General features: G+C 39.0%; 1 protein-coding gene and 1 pseudogene across 2 annotated transcripts in view; one reads left to right on the forward strand and one right to left on the reverse strand.

The window, feature by feature from the left end:
* The window catches only part of CDKAL1 (CDK5 regulatory subunit associated protein 1 like 1), a 671,286-nt gene that overhangs the window by 185,950 nt on the left and 461,038 nt on the right, over positions 1-24,298 (forward strand). For both annotated transcript variants that reach the window (XM_044917193.1, XM_021696901.1), the window contains one exon: positions 6,007-6,055. In XM_044917193.1, coding sequence (XP_044773128.1) covers positions 6,007-6,055 — 49 coding nt within the window. The remainder of the gene's footprint in view (positions 1-6,006; positions 6,056-24,298) is intronic.
* LOC110586894 lies at positions 9,812-10,782 on the reverse strand (annotated as a pseudogene).

Consider the following 24,298-nt stretch of genomic DNA (forward strand, 5'->3'; position numbering starts at 1 on the left):
TACGCAGTAGCTGCATGGGGCCGATGGCTGCCATGTTGGACAGCACAGCATATGAACAATTCCATCATTGCAGGAAGTTCTGTTGGATAGCACTGCTCTAAACAATTAGGAAATTTCAGAAGAGCACTTTCATTTGCTTTAGGTGACTGGGTATACGTTTGTTTCTTCAATATGTGTTCAGTTTTAAATTTGGAGTAGTTCATAATAGCCGAATAAAATATTTTTATGGATTTCTTTTAAAAGTTCTGTAGCAGAGTGACTCGTTAATGTTATTTATGAATTGTTTGTTCACTAACTCCTTTCTTCATTGTCGAGAACATATGGAGTCAGTAATAGAACATACTGCGTGTCTTTTTTTTCCCTGTGTATTTATAACTAAGTGCCTAAAGGACACAAGATACTGTTTCATTTGTTTTATTTGAATTGTATGCCAGAAACTAAGCTCTTGTGTATTCAGGGCTACAATTTATAGTATTAATTAAGAACAGCTTTCCTTTTCTCTCCAGAATGAATTCAATATATTCTTCATCACTGTGTGTGAATCTTGAGTTTGTTCTCTCGTGATTGTGTTTTCTTCTCTCCCTGCCTCCCACGTGTGCTTTTTTTTGCCTTCTAACTGCCCTCTTCCTCTAACTCCCCCTCTCCTGACTCTTCTCTCCCTTCCTTTTCTGCTTGCCTTTCTTTCTTTTTCTCCCACCACTCCTTCCAGTATCCTCCTCACGAGAAATGGACACAGCACAGTATTTTCTTTAAGTCATCCACTGAACTTCCCCTTGTGTGTTTGTAATCAGATGCTGTTTTTTTCTTTGTCGTAATACTTGGTAGGCCCTTCTTAAAGTTCTAGAGGTCCTCCACACCACCATCCAGCGGTTCATTATGTGTAGGGAACACCGACTTTTCTACCATAAAGCAAATGTAATTGAGTACTTAAAAAATCAGAGAATATATTTTTAGCTGCATACATTCAAGCAAATTGTGTGACCATCAGTGCGAAAGAAGATCGCTATTTTCTTCAACACACACACACATATTTTTAAGCTATTTTGACTTAATTTCACATTCACAGGAAAGTTGCAAACAAAAGGAATTACCATACCCTTTACCCTAATTCCTCAAATGTTAGTATTTTACAACATTTGCTTTTAACTCATATATATATATATGTATGTATACACACACACACACACACACGCATATACGTACATTTCTTTCTGATCATTTGGAGAGTAAGATGCAAACAGATGCCCCTTTACTTCTGAATACGCATGTATTTCAAAAACAAGGATATTTTCATATACTACTATAGTATATTTATAAAAATCAGGAAATTAGCATAGCTACTCTAAGTTAGCATGCAGACCTTAGTCAGCTTTTGCCAGTTGTCCTAATACTGTCCTTTAGAGGGAAAGAAAGAACCCAGATGCAAAGTTGAATTCAGTTGTAGGTTTCTTTAGGCTCCTTTAATTTGGAATATTTCCTCAGTTTTTCCTTGAGTTTCATGACCTCCAGCATTAGAACATTTGACTACCGTCAACCTGTATCATTATTATCTTTAAAAGACTTATTTATTTTAGAGAGAGAAAGCACATGGGGGAAGCAGGGGAGAGGGAGAAGCAGTCATAAGCAGACCCTGAGCTGAGCGCAGAGCCTGACATGGGGCTCTGTCTCACGACTCTTGAGATCAGGACCTGAGTTGAAACCGAGAGTCAGAGGCTTAACTGACTATGCCACCTAGGCGGCCCATATTATTATTTTTGTAATAACAGCTTTTTTGAGCTGTAATTCAGACATTATACAGTGCTGTCATATAATGTGTGTAATTTAATGGTTTTTAATATATCCAGAATTCTGCCACAATCACCACAATCAATTGTAGAATTTTTTCATCCCTCCAAAAAGAAACTCAGCACTCCCTGGCAGTTTCTCTCATTTCTTTTACTGGCACCCATAGGCAGTCATGAATCTCCTTTGTTGCTGGCCATTTCATATACATGGAATCATACAATATTTGACTTTTTTTGGTCTGGCTTCTTTCAATTAGCATACTGTTTTAGCATATAGTAGCCCCCCCTTATCTGTGAGTGATGTGTTCCAAGATCCCCAGTGCACACTAGAAACCGTGGATCGTCTGAACCTTATATATACTGTGTTTTTTTTCCTATACGTATATACCTATGCTAAAGTTTAGTTTATAAATTGGTGAAGCAAGAGATTAACAATTATTACTAATAAAGTAGAACAATTATAATGACGTACTATAATAAAAGTATAATGCAAGGTATCGTATTACATAATGTAGTATGTGATGTGGTCTGTTGCTCAAAATACCTTCGTGTACTATAGTCATCCTACTGTACTCATCCTTCTTGTTGGGATGACGTGAGATGATAAAATGCTTACGTGATGAGATGAAGTGAGGTGAGTGATGTAGGCATGTGACTCAGCCTTAGGTTCCTGTTGACCTTCTGAGGATATGTCAGAGGGAGGACCATCTGGTTCTGGATTGCAGGTGAATGGAACCGTGGATAAGGGGAGGACCTACTGTATATCGTGTTCCCTTTATGGTGTAATGATATTTCGTTGTATGGATATAACACCTTTTGTTTCTTCATCAGGTGATGAGAAATGAGTAGGTTCCACCTTTTGCTTATTTTGAATAGTGCTGCTATGAACATTTGTGTATAAGGTTTTGTGTAGACATGTTTTTATTTCTCTTGGGTGTATACTTAGAACTGGAATTGCTGGATCATATTGTAACTCTATTGAACTATTTGAGGCCCCACCAGACGACTTTCCAAAGCAACTCTACCATTTTACTACATTCCCACTAACAGTGTAGGATGGTTCCAGTTTCTCTGTATCTTTGCCTATGCTTGTTGTTGTCTGTCCTTTTGACTGTAGCCATCCTGGTGGGTATGAAGTAGTATATCATTATGGTAAAATACATATAACATAAAAGTTGCTACTTTGATTAATTTTAGGTGTGTGTCAGTGGCTTTAAGTGCTTTCACACTCTTGTGCAGCCATCACCACCATTCACCTCCAGGATGTCTTCATTTTTAACAAACTGAAAATCTAGACCCATTAAACAATAGCTCCCTATTCCTCCATTGCGATTTTGATTTGCATTCCCTGGTTGGCTAATGATACCGAACATTTTTTTTTCATACGCTTATTAGCCATTTGTATATCTTCCTTGGCAAAGTGTCTATTCAGATAGACAGATAGACTTTGCCCATTTTAATTTCTTTTGACGATTTCATTTATTTGCTTATTTTAGAGACAGAGAGAGAGAGCAGGAGAAGGGGCAGAGGGAGAGGGGGAGAGAGAGAGTCTCAAGCAGACTCTGTGCTGAGCCTGGATCCCGATGCGGGGCTCAATCCCACAACCCTGAGATCACGACCTGAGCCAAAATCAAGAGTTATATGCTTAACTGACTGAACCACCCAGGCGCCCCTGCCCATTTTAATTTTAATTTTAATTTTATCATTTTTTAAAATAGGCTCCATGCCCAGTATGGAGCCCAGTGCAGGGCTTGAACTCATAACCTTGAGATTAAGACCTGAGCTGAAATCAAGAGTCGGTTGCTTAACTGACTGAGCCACTCATTTTTGCCCATTTTTAAATGATTTGTCTTTTTATTATTGAGTTGAGGGAGCTTCTATGTATTTTAGATACAAATCTGAATCATACCATGTTTATGATTTGCAAAAATGTTCTCCCATTTTCTGTGTTGTCTTGTTACTTTCTCAGTGGTGTCCTTTGATGTATCAAGAGGTTTTAATTTTGATGGTGTTCAGTTTACCTTTTTCCTTTTGTTGTTCATGTTTTTGATGTAATATCTAAAACATTGCCATCTAACCTAAGGTTCACCTACATTTATGGCTGTTTTCTTCTAAGAATGTTACAGTTTTAGCTTACCCTCAACTTTGAAATTTTTTAACTGCTCCTCCTACAAGTAATTCTGACTCTTCTTTAAGAATACTGCTTCTTTCTCAGTCCATGTGCTATAAGACTGGATGCAGTGATCCCTTTGAGCTATTAGGTCTCCAGCTGCATAGGAACACTTTGATGTTTTCATTCCACCATTGGATTTTCTCATATTGTACTACTATTATTTTCCATCTTGTATCCCCAGCTGATATCTTGGTCATTCATCCCCATTCACTGGGAAATTTGGCCAAGTCTTCTTTCCTTGTCCCACCCATGTCTCCTTTCTACCCATCTGTCTGTAAGAGTAGTCTCTATTTGCTATATTTTCTTAGTTATGATTCATTACTTTGAACTCCCTGCTTTCCCTAAGTTCATTGACTCCCTCATTGTTAAATCAGGCGTATGTATTCCAGTCTTTATGTTAACTTATTATCTCTGTAGCATCTGACCCTATTGGGTACTTTCCTCCTCTTTGAACTCTGTTATTCTGGCTTTGATCATATTCTGTAAGGAAGCCACATGAATTCTCTTCATAAAACCAGAACCTAGTGGTTCCAGTGGCTCCAGCGAGGTAGGTTTGTTTGGGACCTAAGATCCAAAAGGGATTTACTTTGCCTTTGGCAATTTCTCGACAGTTAGTGTAACTACTGCCATTATGTTGGGATGAGTGGTCAGAGGCAGGGCCGAGTCCAAGTGTGTTCTCACAAGTCTTTCCTTGCTTCCCATAACACACTGAGGCCAAAAGAATATTTAAAAGAGATTTGCCACTGCACTTTTTAAAAGGTTCTTACTCAGTTGAATTCATTGCAGCATCATTATATAATAATGAAAGATTAAAAATAACATAAGGGTCCATTAGTTGGGGAATGGGTAAATGCATTATGGTGTATCTATACATGAGATACTAGGCAGCTACTAAAATAAATGAAGTAGACCTATATGTACTGATGATGTATAGAAAAAAAATAAAAAGGCAGATCTGTTATTTTCCCTCTCATCTGTCTACCTATTTATCTCATAATTTATAAGAAAAAAGGACAGAACAGAGCTATATATAAATGTTCTGCATTGGAAAATGTCTTGGTATCTACTTACTAAGCAATTATGAATGATATTATCTTAGGAGTGGAAATAGAGGATGTAACATAATACGGGTTACTTTATTTCCTTTTTATATTTCTAATTTGAATTTTTTCAATGAGCATGTATTTCTTCTATAATAAAGCAATGATTTGAAGATTTTTAAGGCATAAGTAATATCAGCTTATGACTCATTGTGTTTTCACTTTCTCTCTTCCCTTAGCTTCTTGCACTACAGTCTTTGCTTTTTTCATTTTCCTTCTACACCCTAGCCACTCTAACTTTGTCTCCTTAGTGGGCTTCTCCTGTCTTAATCTGGTTTATCCCTCAAGATTCACCTTTGGTTCCCTGAGAAGCATCCCTGTATCACTCAGTCACAATTTATTACCTTTCCTCTGTGTTCCCGTGGCACCCCGGGGACTCTCCCTTCGTCACTGGTGTCTAGGGTAGGAGCTGTTATTATTTGACTTTGTATCCCATCGACGTGAGCATAGTGTCCAGCACACGGTAGACATCCATTAAAAAGGGGCTTCCGTGTTAGAATAATAAAGCATAGAATTTGGGGTAAATCTCCTTAATACCAGCGTGTCCTTTTCTGTAGGTTGGCATTTCGTGTCGTTTTTCTTGAAGAATGAAAAGAAGAGAATGTGTGTGTGAAGAGGCATGTTTTAATTAAACGTCAGTTTATATCTCAGGATGTGTTGAGTTTATGTTGATAGGCTGTGCTAACAGAACCCCAGGCAGTTTATTTAAATGTATTATGATCTCTTCAGTTATCATTGGAGGACAGGAGAGTGGTAATTTCATACTTCACTGTAACACAAAACATTAATACAGAATATTTTTTATACTATCTCTCAATGCATTAATTAAAGAAAACCTACATTCGTTTGCTTAGGAAATGTGATACACTGACTCAAGCAGAAGGGTAAACACAAATTAATGTTTCTTATCCATGTAAATTGCTTGTCTAACAATTTGTTTTCTTTTTAGGTTCAACAGATAGACCGAGTGGTAGAAGTTGTGGAGGAAACAATTAAAGGTAATTGTTGAAAGTGGGATAAGCAGATGTATACAGTGGTCCTCCCTTCCTTATCTACACTTTTGCTTTCTGGATACAGTTAGCCATAGTCAGCTGATGTCCAGAAGCAGATGATCCTCCTCCTACCTTATCGTGAGAAGGCCAATAGTGGCCTGAGCCTACATCACAATGCCTACCCTGGTCACCTCACTTCCCATCATATCATTCCAAGAAGGGTGAATACAGGACAGTAAGACACTATGAGAGAGAGACCCCATGCATGTAACTTTTATTGCAGTCTATAGTTGTAATTTTTCTAGTTTATTATTAGTTATTGCTATTAATCTCTTACTGGGCCTAATTTATAAATTAAGCTTCATTGTAGCTATGTATGTATAGGGAAAAACACAATACAAATAGGGTTTGGTACTATCTGTGCATAGTTTCAGGCATCCCCTGGCGGTCTTGGACCGTATCCCCTGGCTGGTAAGAAGGGGGAAGTACTGTATTATTTGAACTATATTATAAAAATATCAGTTAACATTTATTTACATACAAAATTACAACATTTTGTCCTTGACTGATTCATGCATTGACCAATCCAATACAGGAGGCATATATTTGATTGACTTATAAATGAGTCAGGTCATAGTCCTTTTTTTTTTAATCTCATTTTTATATTTGCATGAAATAGATTTTGAGTTTTGGATCAGGAAGACATTATTTAATCAGTTTTAAAATAAGGAAATGAGGGATGCCCTGGTAACTCAGCTGGTTAAGTGTCCGACTCTTCGTATTAGCTCAGGTCTTGATCTCATGGTTGTGAGTTTGAGCCTCTTGTTGGGTTGCAGCTGACATTAAATAAATAAATAAATAAATAAATAAATAAATAAATAAATAAGTGGAAATGATTATATTTATGTGGGTTTTTTTGCAACTTTATTGAGATACAGTTGACATTATGTGCATGTTTTTTTAATCACCTAATTAGTTGCAGTTACCCTTTTTAAAAGTACTTTTTAAAAATAATTTTTTTTAAGTAATCTGTATACCCAGCATGGGGCTCAAACTCACAACCCTGAGATCAAGAGTTGCATGCTTTTCCGACTGAGTCACTCAGGTGCCCCTACAAATACTTTTAAAAGTAGTATTCAGTTTTGATATTCTACTGAATATAATTTTTGTAGTTACACTAGAAAATAGAACTATGCTTTGTTTCATTAGCCATGGTTCTTCGAACCAGATTCTTATTGAAGTCACTGAGAAATAAATTATCCTCAGTTCTGTGGTTTAATTTTTAAATACTCATAGTCCATTTTCCTCTGTTAGATTAGTACAAATAAAAACCAGTAATGCAATTTTACATGAATTGAGCTTCTCACTTAAATTTTTAATTGTTTTGTTGTAAGTGGGAATTATGTGTTTTAAAAAAAGAAAACGGACTGCTGTCACCACGTTGAGTTTTTTTTTTTTAAGATTTTATTTATTTATTTGACAGAGAGAGACACAGCGAGAGAGGGAACACAAGCAGGGGGAGTGGGAGAGAGAGAAGCAGGCTTCCCATGGAGCATGGAGCCCAACGTGGGGCTTGATCCCAGGACCCTGGGATCATGACCTGAGCCGAAGGCAGACGCTTAACGACTGAGCCACCCAGGCGCCCTCCCACGTTGAGATTTTAACCATGCACTTTTCCTGCTAGCTTGTGTCTGCCACCTTCCACATGCTCTTCATTTATTTTGATTCCTTGATTTATTGGATGACCATAGAATGTGAGAATTAGCCTACACCTTAATCTTCTTTGAAATTTCAAAATGAGATGATATACAATGATTAAAAATGTAAAGCAGTGATCATTTTGAATAGTTTGTTAAACCGTGCACCTGAGTCCCCATCTGGGAGAGGGTACAAGTGTGGCGTTTCTTGTGCAGTCCTGGTGTGATAGGGCGTGATGCCGAGCCTTTCACCAGGATTACATCGTTTAGTCTTCACAGCAGCACTGTGAAGTGAAGTGGGTGTAAATAGTTTCCTCATGTTCCAGACAAGGAAGCTGAGACACCGGGGCGCATGGCTAGTGAGTGGCAGGGTTGGGACTGGCATCCAGGCAGGCCTGCTCCCGGGCCTGTGCTCGTGAGTCTGATGCCACATTCATGCAGCTGTACCGGACTTCTCTCATCTCTCCCACCCGAGAGTCACTGTGTTAGTGGGTGACTGAGTTTCTGGAAGTAGTGCTTCAGGATGCTTGAGGGTTTTGCTGCCTTATTCATCTTCCGTCTTAAGGACCAGCCCCATGATGGCCCCTCAGTATGTCCATATATAGTCAATTAATGGTGATGAAGTTAGCACTGGAGACAATCTAGGCGATCTGGGGTATGGTGGGATGACTTTTTAGAGGCAACACTAAAGGCTTGATCTATAAAAGAGATAATCGACAAGATGGACTTATTAAAATTAAAAACTTCTCCTCTGCAAAAGACACTGTCAAGAGAGTGAGAAGACAAGCCACCGACTGGGAGAAAATGTTGGCAAAAGATGTATCTGATGAAGGACCATTATCCAAAATATATAAAGAACTCTTAAAACTTAACAATAAGAAAATAAATAACCCAATTAAAAAATGGACCAAATACCTCATCAGACACCTCACCAAAGAAGATACATAGATAGAAAATAAGCATATGAAAAGATGCTCCACCTCATATGTCATCAAGGAAATGCAATTAAAACAAGATACCACTACACACTTATTTGTATGGCTAAAATCTGGATCACTGACAACCCCAAATGCTGGTGAGGGTATGGAGTAACAGGAACTCTCATTCATTGCTGGTAGTAGTTCAAAATGGTACAGCCATTTTGGAAAACAGTTTGGCAGTTTCTTACAGGACTAATATACTTTTACCATACGATCCAGCAACCATGCTCCTTGGCATATACCCAGGGGAGTTGGAAATTTGTGTCCACACAAAAACCTGCACACGGATGTTTATTCAATAATTGCCAAAAGTTGGAAGCAACCAAGATGTCCTTCAGTAGGTGAATGGATAAACTGTGGAACAATGGAATATTCAGTGCTAAAAAGAAATGAGCTATCAGGTCATGAGAAGACATAAAGGAAACTTAAGTGCACATTACTAAGTGAAAGAAGCCAATCAGAAATGGCTACACACTGTGTGATTCCAACTCTGTGACTTCTGCAAAAGGCAAAGCCAGTAAAAGGATCAGTGTTACCAGTGTTGGGGCAGTGGGAGAAAGATGAATAGGCAGAGTACAAAGGAATGTTTTAGGGCAGTGATAGTATTTTATATGATACTGTAATTGTGGATACATGTCCTTATATATTTTCCCAAACACATAGAATGTTCAACACCATAAGTGAATTGTAATGTGGTCTTTCGGTGATTGTGATGTGTCAGCGTAGGTTCATTGATGTAACAAATGTACCACTCTGGCGGAGGATGTTGATAATAGGGACAACTGGGGGGGGGGGTAATATGGAAACTCTGTACTTTTCTGCTCAATTTTGCTGTGAACCTAAAACTGATCTAAAAAATAAAGTCTAATAAAAAACAGCGAAGTTGTTTTTGGCAGTCTGAAGGCTGCCAAATGGCTTGCAGAGATATAATTTCTATAGGAAATCATAGAAGGTAAAGGTAAACTGTTTTTCTGTACTGACAATGTGTCTGGCACCAAATGTGTATGTTTTCTATACCAAGCAATTTTTTAAATTTAAATATCACAAATAAGATTTTTTATTTGTCACCATTAAATGTGTGAATTTTAAACAGATTCTTGGACTAGTGGCTCATACCCATCAGTTCGTCAACTTTACACTGGTCTCATCCCCAGTAGCATTTCCAGATCTGCTACCTTCACCATGAAGCTTCATGAACATTCCTTTCCCAGTTCAAACCTGGGATTCTTCAGCATTTTTACTCTTCTAACAAAGACATCATGGAGTGGATAAATAGATGGGCAGGCCTTTTCTATGTCTTTTCCGATGTTGCCTGGAATCAGTTTATTGACCACTCCTTTCAAGTCATTTGTCTGCACATCTCAGGTCATGATTTCCATCATCTTTTTCTGAATTTGGCGGACCTGTTGGTGCTGCATTTTTAAGTAAAATCATCACAAAATAGATGAAGCAAATAACCATTGGTAGTCTTGACATCAACCTGAGCTTCAATCAAGGTCTCTCATTTTTTGACCATGGAACACATTTTGTCCCTGGTAAGATCCATGCCATGCTAATTCGTCAGGCAGGTTTTGCCCTGAATGTCCTCAGCAATTAGCTTGAATTTTCTAAATGCAACTTCTTCATTGTGCAGATCAGCAAGGCTCACTTCAAAAACACAACCCTTGGGCGCCTGGGTGGCTCAGTTGGTTAAGCGACTGCCTTTGGCTCAGGTCATGATCCCAGGGTCCTGGGATCGAGTCCCACATCGGGCTCCCGGCTCAGTGGGAAGCCTGCTTCTCCCTCTCCCACTCCCCCTGCTTGTGTTCCTGCTCTCGCTGTCTCTGTCTCTGTCAAATAAATAAATAAAATCTTAAAAAAAAAAAAAACAAAAACACAACCCTTGAGGCCAACAGATGCAATTTTGCTTCCTTGAGTTCTCGTGACTAGTGTTTTTTCCAGTATTTCTTATACTGAACATAGCTGGTGCTTTCACATCATACCAGTCTTTCTTAGAAAATGGATCAACCACTTTCTTCTTGCCTCCCTTTTTGCTGCCTTTCGTAAGGTGTTTGTTCTTCCCACCTGCCGTGGTGCTGCTCAGGAAGCCAAAGGGGCTATCCCAAGCAATTCTGACCTTAACTGTCTGGAGTTACTGCGGACCTCACTGGTTGAAGGCTCAGTTCCATTTGACTACCTACCACTTCAGATGCCAATTGCAAGTCCAGATTGTCACCTGTACTTCTGACAGACCAACTATAAATTGGGTTCTCACGACCCCCTACTTAGGTTTGATAATTTGCTAGAGTAGCTCGTCGAACTCAGGAAAAGTGGAACTGGAAGAAATGCACGGGGCAAGCTATGTGGTAATGGAAATGGAGCTTCCATACCCTTTCTGGGTATGCTACCCTCCCCGCACCTTAGTATGTTCACCAACCTGGAAGCTTCCCAAACCCCATCGTTAGGGTTTTTTTATGTAGTCTACATTACATAGGCATGAGTGATGAAATCATTGACCATTGGTGATGGAACTCCCAAAGGTTGGGGTTGGGGCTGAAAGATCCAACCCTCCAATTACATTGTTGGTTCCTTTGGCAGCCAGCCCCCATTCTCTAAGAGTTACCTCATTGGCATAAATTCAGATATGGTTGAAAGGGGCTTATGATGAGTAACCAAAAATGCTTTCACCCTTATCATTCAGGGAATTAAAGGAGTTTTAGAGGCCCTGTATTAGGAACTGAGGATGAAGACCATATATATATATTTCCTGTTATATCACAATATCACAGAAGGCCTGTCACCTCCAGGTTGAGTTGATTGGGGATGGCTTCTCACTGAAGAGTTTTTGCTTGAGTGGGTTTATCGGGGAGATTGAAATTGGATTTAATTGGAGAGTCCGCTGTGAGACATGAGTTAAAGATGAAGCTGGTGGGGATGTTCATTGGCACATTGGCTTGAGGGTGGCAAGGCTGATGATTAAGTATTAGTAATGCAACAGGAGAACTTTAGAGATGGAAGAAACAATTTTTGTAGGTGCTCTTAGTTGCAGATAAGGAAGCTGAAAGCCGTCAAATGAAAGCCATCAAATGACTCATCTAAGATCTCTTGGTTAATAGAGATCTGGGCCTGTCCGTGAACTTCTGTTCTTCATTTTCTGCTGCCAGTATTTCATTTAGAAAGCACGAGTTAGTGAAATAATGTGGCATTTATAGCAGCTAATTAGTCCTTAGTTGACTTTCACAGGTTGCTTTTCTGAGGCTCAGTTTTCCTAGTTCAAAGTGGAAAGGATTAAATGGATATGACTTTTGAGATACCTGGGACATACTACAGGATCAGTTTTTGTTACTGTTTATTTCTTACTACCTCCTTAATACCCAGACTGCTGGAATCATCTAACTGTTGGAAGCAAATCTCCTCCCCATCTGAGTCTGCTGCTACCATCATCCCGGGGTTATTTACACTCCTGCACGTGTACCTTCAGTGGTTGCCAGTTACCTGCCGAATGAAGGTGTGACTTCTTAGTGTGAACCTCATGGTCTTTTCCTCCGTCCTGTTCTTTTTCTCCCACTGATTCCATACGTACACCCTTTGCTCCAGCCCCGTATGCTATTTGATGCTGTATTTGCAGCTTGCTTTGTGTTTCCCTGAGGGTCCTGCCTGTGAGTGGATGCGTTCTGTCTCCCTTACAGACCCTTTCTCCACCTGACGTGTGTTGCTGGAGGCTGACCTGTGTGTGTGGCGTCAGTAGGACCCTTGCTGTTTGGTGTCTAGGTGGATTTTTCCAGCTGGAGGTTGGAGGTGTGACTCGAGTGTGAGACAGGAGTATTTGTTACGCTTTCTCACTCTCTCCTTCCCTGCTTCTGCTGGTTTTGTGCTTCCCTGAGCGGCGGCCACAGATCCTGTCAGGTGGCCCACTCTATTCATCTGTTTCTCCAGGTTCTTCTAACTGTTCCCTTCCTTTGCTTTTTCAGGCCCAGGGGTGGAAATAGCACCCCATTGTTGCTAGCCTGAGAGTATTGCATTGTCTCTTGTTGGTGTTCCTAACCTTGCCAAACTTTAGTAAATAGTCCCTTTATTAAAACGTCTTCAATTATGCAGTGTGCCATCTGCTTTGCTGGGATCCTGATTGATAAATGCTCCGTGGAGAAGCGAGTCTTTGCCCAGAAGGGCCAGATGGAATACAGCCTGACAAGAGGATTTTGCCACAACTGTCTTGTTTCCACATTTGATTCCTGTTGGGCTCTCTTCATATGTCTTCCTTGAAGGGGGTTTGGACGTACAGCTTCTGCCACAGCCTGTTTGCATTTTTCTTGGCTTATGTTATATCAAGAAATGTTTTAAAAATGTATTAATAAGCTACATTGATGCCCAAAGCATTTAACTATTGTGATTAACATAAAACCATATAAAGCATATTCCATTTGTATCTGTCTCGGTTGCAACAAAATGGAAAGTTCCAAGTTACTCTGAATGAATCCTCCCTATTTTAATAGTGGCCTGAAAATTCCATCCATTTATAGCATTTATTTTAGGAGAGAACAGATTATAATGAATTTAGGATTTTCTTCTGTATCATCTTGATAATTCAGCAAGGCATATAACCGATTCTGAGGGAAGATGTATAGAGTTTAAATACATTTATTTCTTTCTTTTAAAATATTCATGTACCTTAGTCTTGGTTTACATGGTCACTAAAACTTTTTTTTTTTTGGTATGAAAACTCTGAAGGGAATATAAATTTGTATTTCTTCTGATAATGTGTACATTACATCCTCCAAACCAAAAAAAAAAAAAAAAAACTTTAAAAAAATTCTTGTCTTTGCAAAAGTAGTCTACTGGATAACTTAAGACAAATGATTGCAAGTAAATATTGCCTATTGAAATTAGAAAAATGTTTTTACTATTAAGTCATATTTCTTCCCCAGTCAAACTCTAATAAAAGAGGTCCCCATTGTTATTAATATGTTTGCTAGTATTTCATTCAGTCTAATTCCAGATGCCTCCAGTGTCGGTAATTCAAGACTTTCCCAATATGGCACAATCTGCAAGTTTAATTGATTTTCTGTTTCCCTTAACTTCTCAGTAATTGATGCAATCTTGGATTAGACTGACCTAAATTCCCAGGGTACTTCACCAAATAGCTCTTTCTTATTTAACACATTGCTATTCATCTTCACTCTGTCAAATTTTGTACTTTGCATTTGGTACGAATTCAGAGTATAAACTTTTTGTGAATTGAGACTGGAAGGCAAAACTCTATCAAGCGGTTTTTGTAAATGTTAATAACTGAGCAACCACCCAAACATCCCGTGGAGATTTACTTGAGGATGCTTTCCAAACTTAATGAGTAAGTGAACTGAGCTTGGATATGTAACATGGTCCATCTGGGATGGTATTGGACCATATAAGCACATCTACTTTCACAGGGTTTGTTTTTCAGTAAAATAATTTTATTGATTTTCAAAGTATGCTTTGAAGGGACACTTCTGCATTCTCTCAATATGTGTAATTGCTGACACAGTTATTATATAGTCTGAATATGCTGGAAAGTGTTGCACACTGGTTTAATATTGGGACTACTTCCCAGTCTCATTGGTGTAATTAAATAAGTGATAACTTCTATCTTGTAATAACTAAAGAAGCCAGGAATTTATGGCTGTGGTTGATTTAGTTTTTTTTCAATGAACCTGTTTGTTTTAAGTTTATGTACCATGTTAATACATGATTACAGTGTCGCAGACATTGCATTTTGCCACCTTCTTAAATGTGTCAGTTTGTCTTTTCCTCTTCTTTTTCCTCACTCTCCCCTCCTGCTGGTTACCCCAGATTAGCAATAGGATTCTAACTTTACTTATTTGCCCCCTATACTTCAATATACATTATTTCTAGAATGAATTTTTTTTATCCATTGTATCGTTCATTTTGTCAAATATTTTTCTTCCATTAAAGCTTTTAAAACTAAAATAAACACTTAAGTGTGCCCCCCAGGTGGGTTCTGCTGCTTCATGATTCAGAATTGTTTTATATGTTTTTGGCTTGTCTTTAATTACACTGCTTTAGTATGTTCATCACTTACATTTCCTTTTCTGTTCAAAGATGCATTTTCTTACAGGTTTGAACCACCTTTTATTATTAATGGAATTAATTTTTATGAAGTCTTGGGTCTTTCATTAACTTCTGCTTCATTCTGGGGTGGGGCTACAAGGGAGGGTACATGGTGTTGAATAGTTTGTTAGTTTGACAGTCTTACTAGAGTTTTCACATAACACACTGTTACAATGGTTCACTGGATTTGATTGTTCAAAACAAGGAAAGGAAATTGCTTTCAGCTTGAACCTCTCAGGCTTCCCATGACCCAACCCTCCTATTAGTGGTCCCACCGATCTGTCTGGAAATGTAGCCCCATCCTTCCTTGTTTAAATATTGACAAGGAATCACCTACTGTGAAAATTGGATGTTCATGTTAACTCTTGCAAATTTTCTTTTTTTTTTAAAACACAGGTGGGACCATGTCCCTCCTTTACTCTGACTTATGTGTGGTATACCCTCCTCCAATCCCCCCTCAGAGTAAAAGGCAAACTCGTACAGTGGCCTCTAGGGGTCAGTGTGAGCTGCTTCCCCTGCAATTTCAGTGCTCTCCTCTCCTCTTCTTCAACTCTGCCCCCTTTTCATTCTGTTTTGGATGCATTGATCTCTTTGATGAAAGTTTCTCTCTCCTCCAGGTTTATGGAGAAATAATTGACATACATCACTGTATAAGTTGAAGATGGACAGCACGATGGTTAGATTTCTGTATATTGTGAAATGATTACCAAAGTAGGTTCGGCTAACCTGTACCTTGTCGTATAGGAACAATCAAAAGGAAAGAAGGAAGAAAATTTTCTCTTTGTGTTGGGAACTCTTAGGATTAACTCTCCTAACAGCTTTCCTGGATGAGATACAGCACGGTCTCACTGTCTTAGCTGTTGTCATCAGTCCATCCCTAGTGCCCATTTATCTTATAACTGGAAGTTTGTACCTTTTGACCACCTTCCTCCAGTTCTCCCTTCTCTCCTCCACTGACCCCCTGCCTATGGTAACCACAAGTCTGATCTCTTTTACTTTGAGTTTGGTTTTTCTTTCCTCCTCCTCCTCTTCATCCCCTCATATAAGTCAGATCACGCAGTATTTGTCTTTCTTAGTTCACTTAGCACAATGCCTTCAAGGTCCACCCATGTTATTGCAAATTGTAGGATTTTTAAAATTTTGTGTGTGGCTGCATAGTATTCCATTGTGAATATATACCACAACTTCTTTACCCATTCATCCGTTGATGGACACTTAGGTAGTTTCTGTATCTTAGCTCTTATAAATAATACTGCTTTAAATATGGCAATGCAGGTATCTTTGTGAGTTAGTGTTTTTAATCGCCTTCGGATATATTTTTAGAAGTGGAATTGCTAGATCATATGGTATTTCTAGTTTTAATTTTTTGAGGATCCTCCATAATGTTTTCCATAGTGGTTGTATCCATTTACAGTCCTGCCAGCAGTGCACAGGGCTTCCCTTTTCTCTACATGCATACCATCATTTATCTCTTGTGTAGTTTGATGATGGTCATTCTAACAGGCATGAGGTGGTATCTCACTGTGGCTTTAATTTGCATTTCCCTAATGACCAGTGATGAAAGGTAGTATACACATTTTAACAATACTTGTTCTTCCAAACCATGAGCATGGAATGTCTTTCCATTTCTTTGTGTCATCTTGAATTTCTTTCATCAGTGCTTTATGGTTTTCAGAGTATAGATCTTTCACCTCTTTGACTAAGTTTATTTCTAGATATTTTATTGTTTTTTGTGTTAATTTTAAATGGGTTTTTTTTTTTTTTTTTTTTTTTTTTTTAATGGGTTCAGGATTATCTTTTATTTTCAGAGCCTGGAACAGTTGGTCAGCAATGCTAGCTAAGCTGGTACAAACTGAAGGCCATCCCACTTTCCTTTCCTGGTGTTCACCAACAGAATCCCTACAAACAAGGCTAGAGACCAATTGAGATGTATCTCAATGTTGGTGAGAGGGAGAAAAGGCCTTCCTCTCTCCTCCTGTTCCCCTCCTCCCCACTTTTTCTAACAAGATTGTTTTATGGCTAAATGCAGCTCAAACCCATAACAGCAACCAGCCATCTTCAATACCACTGCTTCCAGAGTAGGAAGCAAAGTAAGAGAAGAATGGGATTGTTTTCTTAATTTCACTTTCTGATGCTTCATTATTAGTGTATAGGAATGCAGCAAATTTCTGTACATTGATTTTGTATCCTGAGACTTGACTGAATTCATTTATCAGTTCTAGTAGTTTTTTGATAGAGGGTTGTGGTTTTCTATATCTAGTATCATGTTATCTGCAAACAGTGAGAGTTTTACTTCTTCCTTAACCAGTTTTTAGATGCCTTTTATTTCTTATGCTTTCTAATGGCTGTGGCTAGGACTTCTAGTTCTATGTTGAATGAAATTAGTAAGAGTAGACATTCTTATCTTGTTCCTGACCTTAAGGGTAAAGCTGCATCTTCATCATTGTGTATGGTGTTGGCTGTGGGTTTGTTATATGTGGCCTTTATTAGGTTGAGATATGTTCCCTCTAGACCTGCCTTGCAGAGGGTTTCTATCATGAATGGATGCTGTCCTTTGTCAAATGCTTTTTCTGCATCTATTGAAATGATCATATGGTTTTTATCCTTTCTCTTATTGATGTGATGTATCATGTTGATTCTTTTGCACATATTAAACCACTCTTGTATCTGGGAATAAATCTCAATAAATCATGGTATATGATTTTTTAAATATATTGTTGGTTTTGGCTTGCTAATATTTTGCTGATGCTTTTTGTATCCATATCCATGAGAGGTATTGGCCTATAGTTCTGTTTTTTTATGGTGTCTTTATCTGATTTTGGTATTGGGGTGATACTGGCCTCATAGGATGAATTTGGAAGCTTTCCTTTCTCTTCTGTTTTTTTGGGAACAGTTTGAGAAGAATAGCTATTAAAATAGCTATTTCTTCTTGAAGTATTTGCTAGAATTTGCCTGTGAAACTGTCTGGTCCTGAACTTTTGCTTTTTGGGAGTTTTTTGATTACTGGCTCAGTTTCATTGCTGGTGATTGATTGGTCTGTTCAAATTTTCTATTTTTTCCTGCTTTAGTTTTGGTAGGTTGTATGTTTCTAGGAATTTATCCATTTCTTCTAGGTTGTCCAGTTTATTGGCATATAGGTTTTCATAATATTCTGTTAACAGTTGTTTGTGTTTCTCCTCTGTAGTAATTTTGTTTATTTGGTCCTTTCTCTCTCATTTTTTTAATGAGTCTTGCTAGAGGTTTATCAATTTTGTTGATCTTTTCAGAGAACCAGCTCCTTGTTTCATTGATCTGTTCTGTTGGTTTTTTTTTAGTTTCTGTATTATTTATTTCTGCTCTAATCTTTATTGTTTCCTCCCTTTTGATGGGTTTGAATTTTGTTTTTTGTTCTTCTAGCTCCTTGAGGTATAGGGTTAGGTTGTTTGAGATTTTTCTTGCTTCTTTAAGTAGGCCTGTGTTGCTATAAACTCTTAGAATGACTTTTGTTGCATCTCAAAGATTTTGGACCATTTTGTTTTCATGTAATTTTTGATTTCTTGATTAACCTATTTGCTGTTTAATAGCATGTTATTTAACCTCCATGTATTGTGCTCTTCCAGATTTTTTCTTAGTTTGTGCTCTTCCAGATTTGATTTCTAGTTTCATAGCGTTGTGGTCAAAAAGATGCACGGTATGACTTCAATCTTTGAATTTGTTGAGACTTGTTTTTTGGCCTAATATGTGATCTAGTCTGGAAAATGTTCCATGTGCACTTGCAAAGAATGTACATTCTGCTGTTTTATGATGGAGTGTTCTGAATATATCTGTTATATCCATTTGGTCCAATGTGTGTTTCAAAGCCACTGTCCATGTTGGTTTTCTGTTTGGATGATCTGTACATCGAGGTAAGTGGAGTGTTAAAAGTCCTCTACTGTTATTGTATTATTATTGATCAGTTCTTTTATGTTTGTTATTAGCTGTTTTATATATTTGGGTGCTCCCATGTTGGGTGCACAAATATTTACAATTGTTATATCCTCTTGTTGGATGGTCCCCTTTATGATTATATAGTGACCTTCTTTGTCTCTTGTTATAGTCTGTTTTAAAGTCTGTTTTAAAGTCTGTTTTGTTTGATAGAAGTATTGCTGTCTTGTTTTCTTTCGATGATAAATGTTTCTCCATCCCCTCACTTTCAGTCTGCAGGTGTTTTTCAGTCTGAGATGAGTCTCTATTAGGCAGCATATAGGTGGATTATGGTTTTTTTAATCTACTCTGTCACCCTATGCCTTTTGATTGGAGCATTTAGTCCATTTACATTCAGAGTAATTATTGATAGATATTTATTGCCATTTTGGTACTTGTTTTATGGTTGTTTCTATAGATTTTCTCTGATCCTTCTCTTGCTCTGTTTCATGATTTGTTAGCTTTCTTTAGTGACATATTTGGGTACTTTATATTTTTTGCATCTCTATTACTGGTTTTTGATTTGTAGTTAGCATTGGTTTATATAACATCTGCATGTAAGTTGATGGTCCCTTAAGTTTGAACCCATTCTTTACTCCTCTCCCCCCCCCCCCCCCCGCCTTTTTGGTCTATGGTATCATATTTTATATACTTTTATTTTATGAATCCCTGTGATTTTTATAGAAATATTTATTTTTACTGCTCTCATGGTTTCTTTTTCTTTTTCTTTCTCTTTTTTTACTTTTCATACTCTCACTTATGGCCTTCCTTTCGACTCAGAGAGTCCCCTTTAATATTTCCTGTAGAGCTGGTTTAGTGGTCATGAACTCCTTCAGTTTTTGTTTGTCTGAGAAACAATTTATCTCTCCTTCGATTCTGAATGGTAGCCTTGTTGGATAGAGCATTTTTGGTTGTAGATTTTTCCCCTTTAACATTTTGAATTTATCATTCCACTCCCTAATGATCTGTGAAATTTCTCCTGAAAAACTGCTGATAGGCTTATGTGGTTTCCCTTTTATGTAACTGTCTTCTTTTTCCCTTGTTGCTTTTAAATTTTTTTCTTTATTACTACTTTTCCATTTTAATTACTGTGTGTCTTTGTGTGGACCTCCTTGTGTGAATTTGGGGGGATAGCTCTGTGCCTCCTGGATCTGGATATCTGTTTCCTTCCCCACATTGGGGAGGTTTTCAGCTATTACTTCTTCAAATAAATTTTCTGCCTCCTTATCTTTTCTCTTCTTTTGAGGTCCGTATAATGTGGATGTTATTACATTTGATGGAGCCACTGAGTTCCCTAAGACTGTTCTCAATTTTCATAATTTTCTGTCCTCTCCTTTGCTCAGTTTGGTTTCTTTTCATTACTCTCTCTTCCAGGTCATTAATTCTGTGCTTCATCTAGCCTGCTATTTATTCCATGAAGTGTATTTTTAACTCCATTTATTGTGTTCTTGATCTCTGATTGGTTCTTCTTTTTATCTCTGTGTTAGGAGTCTCACTAATGTCCTCCACTCTTTTCTTCAGCCCAGTGAGTATCTTTATGATGACTACTTGAAGTTCTCAGTCACATATATTACTTATATTCATTTCACTTTGGTCTCTTGCCGTGGCTTGGTCCTTTTCTTTCATTTGCGAGATGTTTCTGTCTCCTCACTTTGCCTTTCTGTGTCTGTTTCTGTGTGTTGGGAAAGTCACCTACTTCTCTTGCTCTCAGTGATAACAGGCTTATAGAGAAGAGAAGAGGTCCCATAGTACAGTGTCCCCTCTTCCCTAGGGCCTGACTCTACAGAGAGTGTCTCCTATGTGTGTTGCATGTGCCTTGCTGTTGAGTCTTCGGCCTCTTTTTCCTTCAGTCCAGTTGTCTGCAGATGCTCTCTTTGCCTGTTGTGCAGTGGTCTGCTTGTGAAATGAGACAGAGGTCCTGCAAAATGCGCAGATCAGGAGACGTGATGCTGGCAGGGTTTGCGCTAGTCTTCTGGAGGAGGGACCTGCAGTGCTGGAACTAACTGGACGGTGACTGGGAAGGGTGGACCATCGAAGTGGTGCAGATGGGAGATACTTTTTGCAAGCACGTTAGGTAAGGAGTATTGGTTCTGCACTGCTTCCTGCAGGTGGCCCTTGCTTACATGCCGATGAGGCTGCGTTGGGAAATGGCTCCTGCCAGCTCCTTTGTTCCTCAAGGGGTCTCCATGCCATGCTCTGAGATGAGCAAATCCTTCTTCCTCCCATGTGCTACCCGCCCCCCCCCACCGTTTTTCAGATTGCTAGCTCTATGCTCTATCTGCTCAGGCTGTTTGCTGTGCTGTCTCTTTTAAAGGTGGGGACTCTGCTTCCTAAAGTCCTCCACACTCTACCAGAGCCGAGCCCACCGATTTTTAAAATTCCAGGCTTTAAGTCCCACTGGTTTTAAGAACTCATGCTATTCAGCCCTTCTCTCTTTGAAGGAAAAATGTTACAGAGACGCGTCCTTCCCATTCCTGGGCTTCTGTGTGAGAGTCTGTTTTCTGCCCTTCTTCAAGCCCCACCAGTCCCCTCCCTGTCATGGATGGTCACATTCCCTTTTGCTCCCAGACCACAGTCTTTGCTCTTCTTACACTCTTTGATGTGGCCGCTTCCCTGCCTTTAGTTGTGGAGTTCATTCTGCCATCTTTGGGTCCTTTCCTGAATTATTTACGTTCATATGGGTGTTATCTAGTTGTGTCAGTGGGATGCGGTGAGCTTAGGATCCTCCTACACCATCTTCTCAGCTGACCTTCTGAAATAATTGTTGATAGGTAAGTATGCACTATTGCCATTCTGTTCATTGTTTTCTGGTTGCTTTGTAGACCTTTTGTTTCTTATTCTGCTGTCCTTTTTTGTGTGCTTTGATGTCTTTTGGTATTAGTATGCTTTGCTTATGTATCATGTTTTTGTGTATAATTCAGTTTTCCCTTGTGGTTACTGTGAAGCTTATATAAAATATTTTAAACTTTTAATACTTCATCTTAACTGATAATGACTTATCATCCATACTTACAGGTTTCCTTTGGCAGAGATATTTCTTTGCCAGTCAGCTCAGTTTGGGTTTCTGGGTGTGTTTGTTGATAATGTCTTTAGCGGTTGTGGGGCCTGCTGTTATGATCTTTTGTGGATGAGGCAGCTCTGAGGATGGGGATGGGGGTGTGTGACCCTGCTGAGAACAATTGGATAGGACTGCTGCCTTGGTTACATACCCACGTGAGGCATCTGTAGGATGGGCTCTGTTGTTGCCTCAAGTCTCTAGTAAGGCTTCCTCCATGGCCTGGAGTACCTATTCAGTAATAGGTGGGGCAATGAATTAGCTTCTCTGCTCTGGCAGAGGGCAGAGAAGGGCCTAGGAGCTATATAGCTCATTGTTTGGGGGCCTGGATCAGGCCCAAGTGTGCACTGAATTTGCTGGTCAGGTAGGCCCACCAGTTTTGTTCTGCAGGTGGGGAAAGCCGTGTGCTGCATTGTGTGTGTGAGTGCCATCTTATGTAGGACTGTTGAATGGGCTACCCAGCTTCCTGTGTGGCCCGGGTAGTTTCCGTGGTTGGATAGGCTGAAGCTGTATTCAGCCATGAGCAGGGCTCTGAATTAGATCCCCTGCCCAGGCACAGCAGGAGAAGCGGCTCTAAAAATGGTAAAGCTCTTTGTTTTTTGTCTTCATTCAAGCTGACTCTCAGGTACCCTGGCTGAGCAGGGCACTGGCTCTGCCCTGCAGTCTATCAGCTCTTCTTAGCCTTCTTCTGGCTCACGTGCTACTGGCCATGTAGCTTCCAGGTCTTGTCGCCAGCCCTTCTGTTCCTATGGGACTGGAAGGCAGTTCATACTGAGTGGGGCTTTGAGTCAGTACCTTGCCTGGGCATGGGTCAACCTGGCTCTAGGGCCAGCAAAACTCCTCATTTGAGGATGAGAATCAGGCGGATCTACACCCAACCTAGTTCCCTTGCATCGTGTGCTGCCGACTTGTTCTGCAGGTGAGCGTAGCTGCTTTTTGGGATTACTACTTGGGCACTGCGTGTGCTGGTTGTTGCAAGCCCTTCCCCCACCTTCTCTGTCATAGTCAGGATTCCAGTGACTGGGCCCCACAGATTGTTCGGCAACCCCTGTGGTGTGAGGTCAGAGTAGGGGCTCCCACAAATGACCCATGATATGGGGGAGGTGGATTGACCTGTCTGGGGTTTTCTTTTTCCCCTGGAGAGACCAGTGGCTCGGGAAACCTCTCCTCTTGGTGCTGCGCTGACTGGGGGAGGGGCAGTGCTGTCAACATGCAGCTACTTACCTTATATGCAGTCTGTCTTGGTCTCGGAAGTGCGGGTGGGGTGCTTCAGCCTCACCCCATGTTCTAGGATTCTCTCCGTGATTTCTTGTTCTTGAATAGTTGTTGTTCTTGTGAGAGGAAGTGAGGTCAGGACTGACCTGTCGCCATCTTGGTGACATCCCATTCCCACTCTCGCAGATCTTAGCATGTCTTAGCAGATTGCAAGAAGGTGAGACTACAGATATTGTCTAGTTCTCTAAAAGTGTATATAGTATTGTAGTCTAGATTTTGTGAAACTATTAATGTAAAACAGTTTTTAAGTTTGAATATCCTGATTTTTAAGTTTGAATATCATTTTCATTTCAGCTATTTGGTATTCTTAGGTATACCAGTTTCTGAATCCCAAGATTCTGATTTATATTTACTGTGATAGAATTATTTAGCAAAATGTGCCAAGTGGATGAGTTAATCTTCTTTTGAAGCTCTCATAGAAACAATGAAAATGAATATGATTTTAAAAAACTTTAATATATGTAAAAAAATTTTCTTCATACAATCTTCTTCCTTTATTGACTACCTTTGAAGAGAATCAGCATGTGGTACGCTGCTTTTATACACTCTGCGCATGTCATATACGTGCTTTATATTCATCAGGAGAAGTTTTAATCTTCATTTAAAGAATGCAATTTTTGTTTGGCAAAATGTAGTGAGAATCACTGAGACTATAAACTTAAATAATACTAGCAGCTGCATTACACTTTTCAAATAGAGGGTGAAGTTGTAGGTTAATTGTGCTATTTTTCCGTTTTCCTAACACAATAGTAAATTGTATTGGTAATTCTCCATTAGTACTTTATAGTTGGCTTCCATAAAAACAGTTAGAAAGTGGAAACCAGTAGAAATATAAAGCGAAAGCTAGGTCATGTTAAAGGTGTACTAGAACTTCAATATCAAAGTAAAATATGCATAAAAATCATGATCACCCTTAAGAAATATATTAAAAACAAGTATTTTTTTTGCCAGTTAAATCATATATTATAGCATAGCCACATGAAAAAACTGACAATATAGAGTAAGTTGACAAGTCAGAGTACATAAAAAATTTAAATCTGATTTTCTCTTTTTCTTGAAAATTTTGTTTGACAGGAAAATTTATTTAATCAGACAGTTGTAGGATGTTGTTTATTAGGTAATGCTATCAGCCTTTCCTTAGAAAACCTAATATTGATAATAATTGGCATAGAGAAAGAGTGCTTCTTGATTTTAACATTTTGTATATAGTGTTTGG

This window comes from Neomonachus schauinslandi, chromosome 8 (genome assembly GCF_002201575.2).
Source record: "Neomonachus schauinslandi chromosome 8, ASM220157v2, whole genome shotgun sequence".
NCBI lineage: Eukaryota > Metazoa > Chordata > Mammalia > Carnivora > Phocidae > Neomonachus > Neomonachus schauinslandi.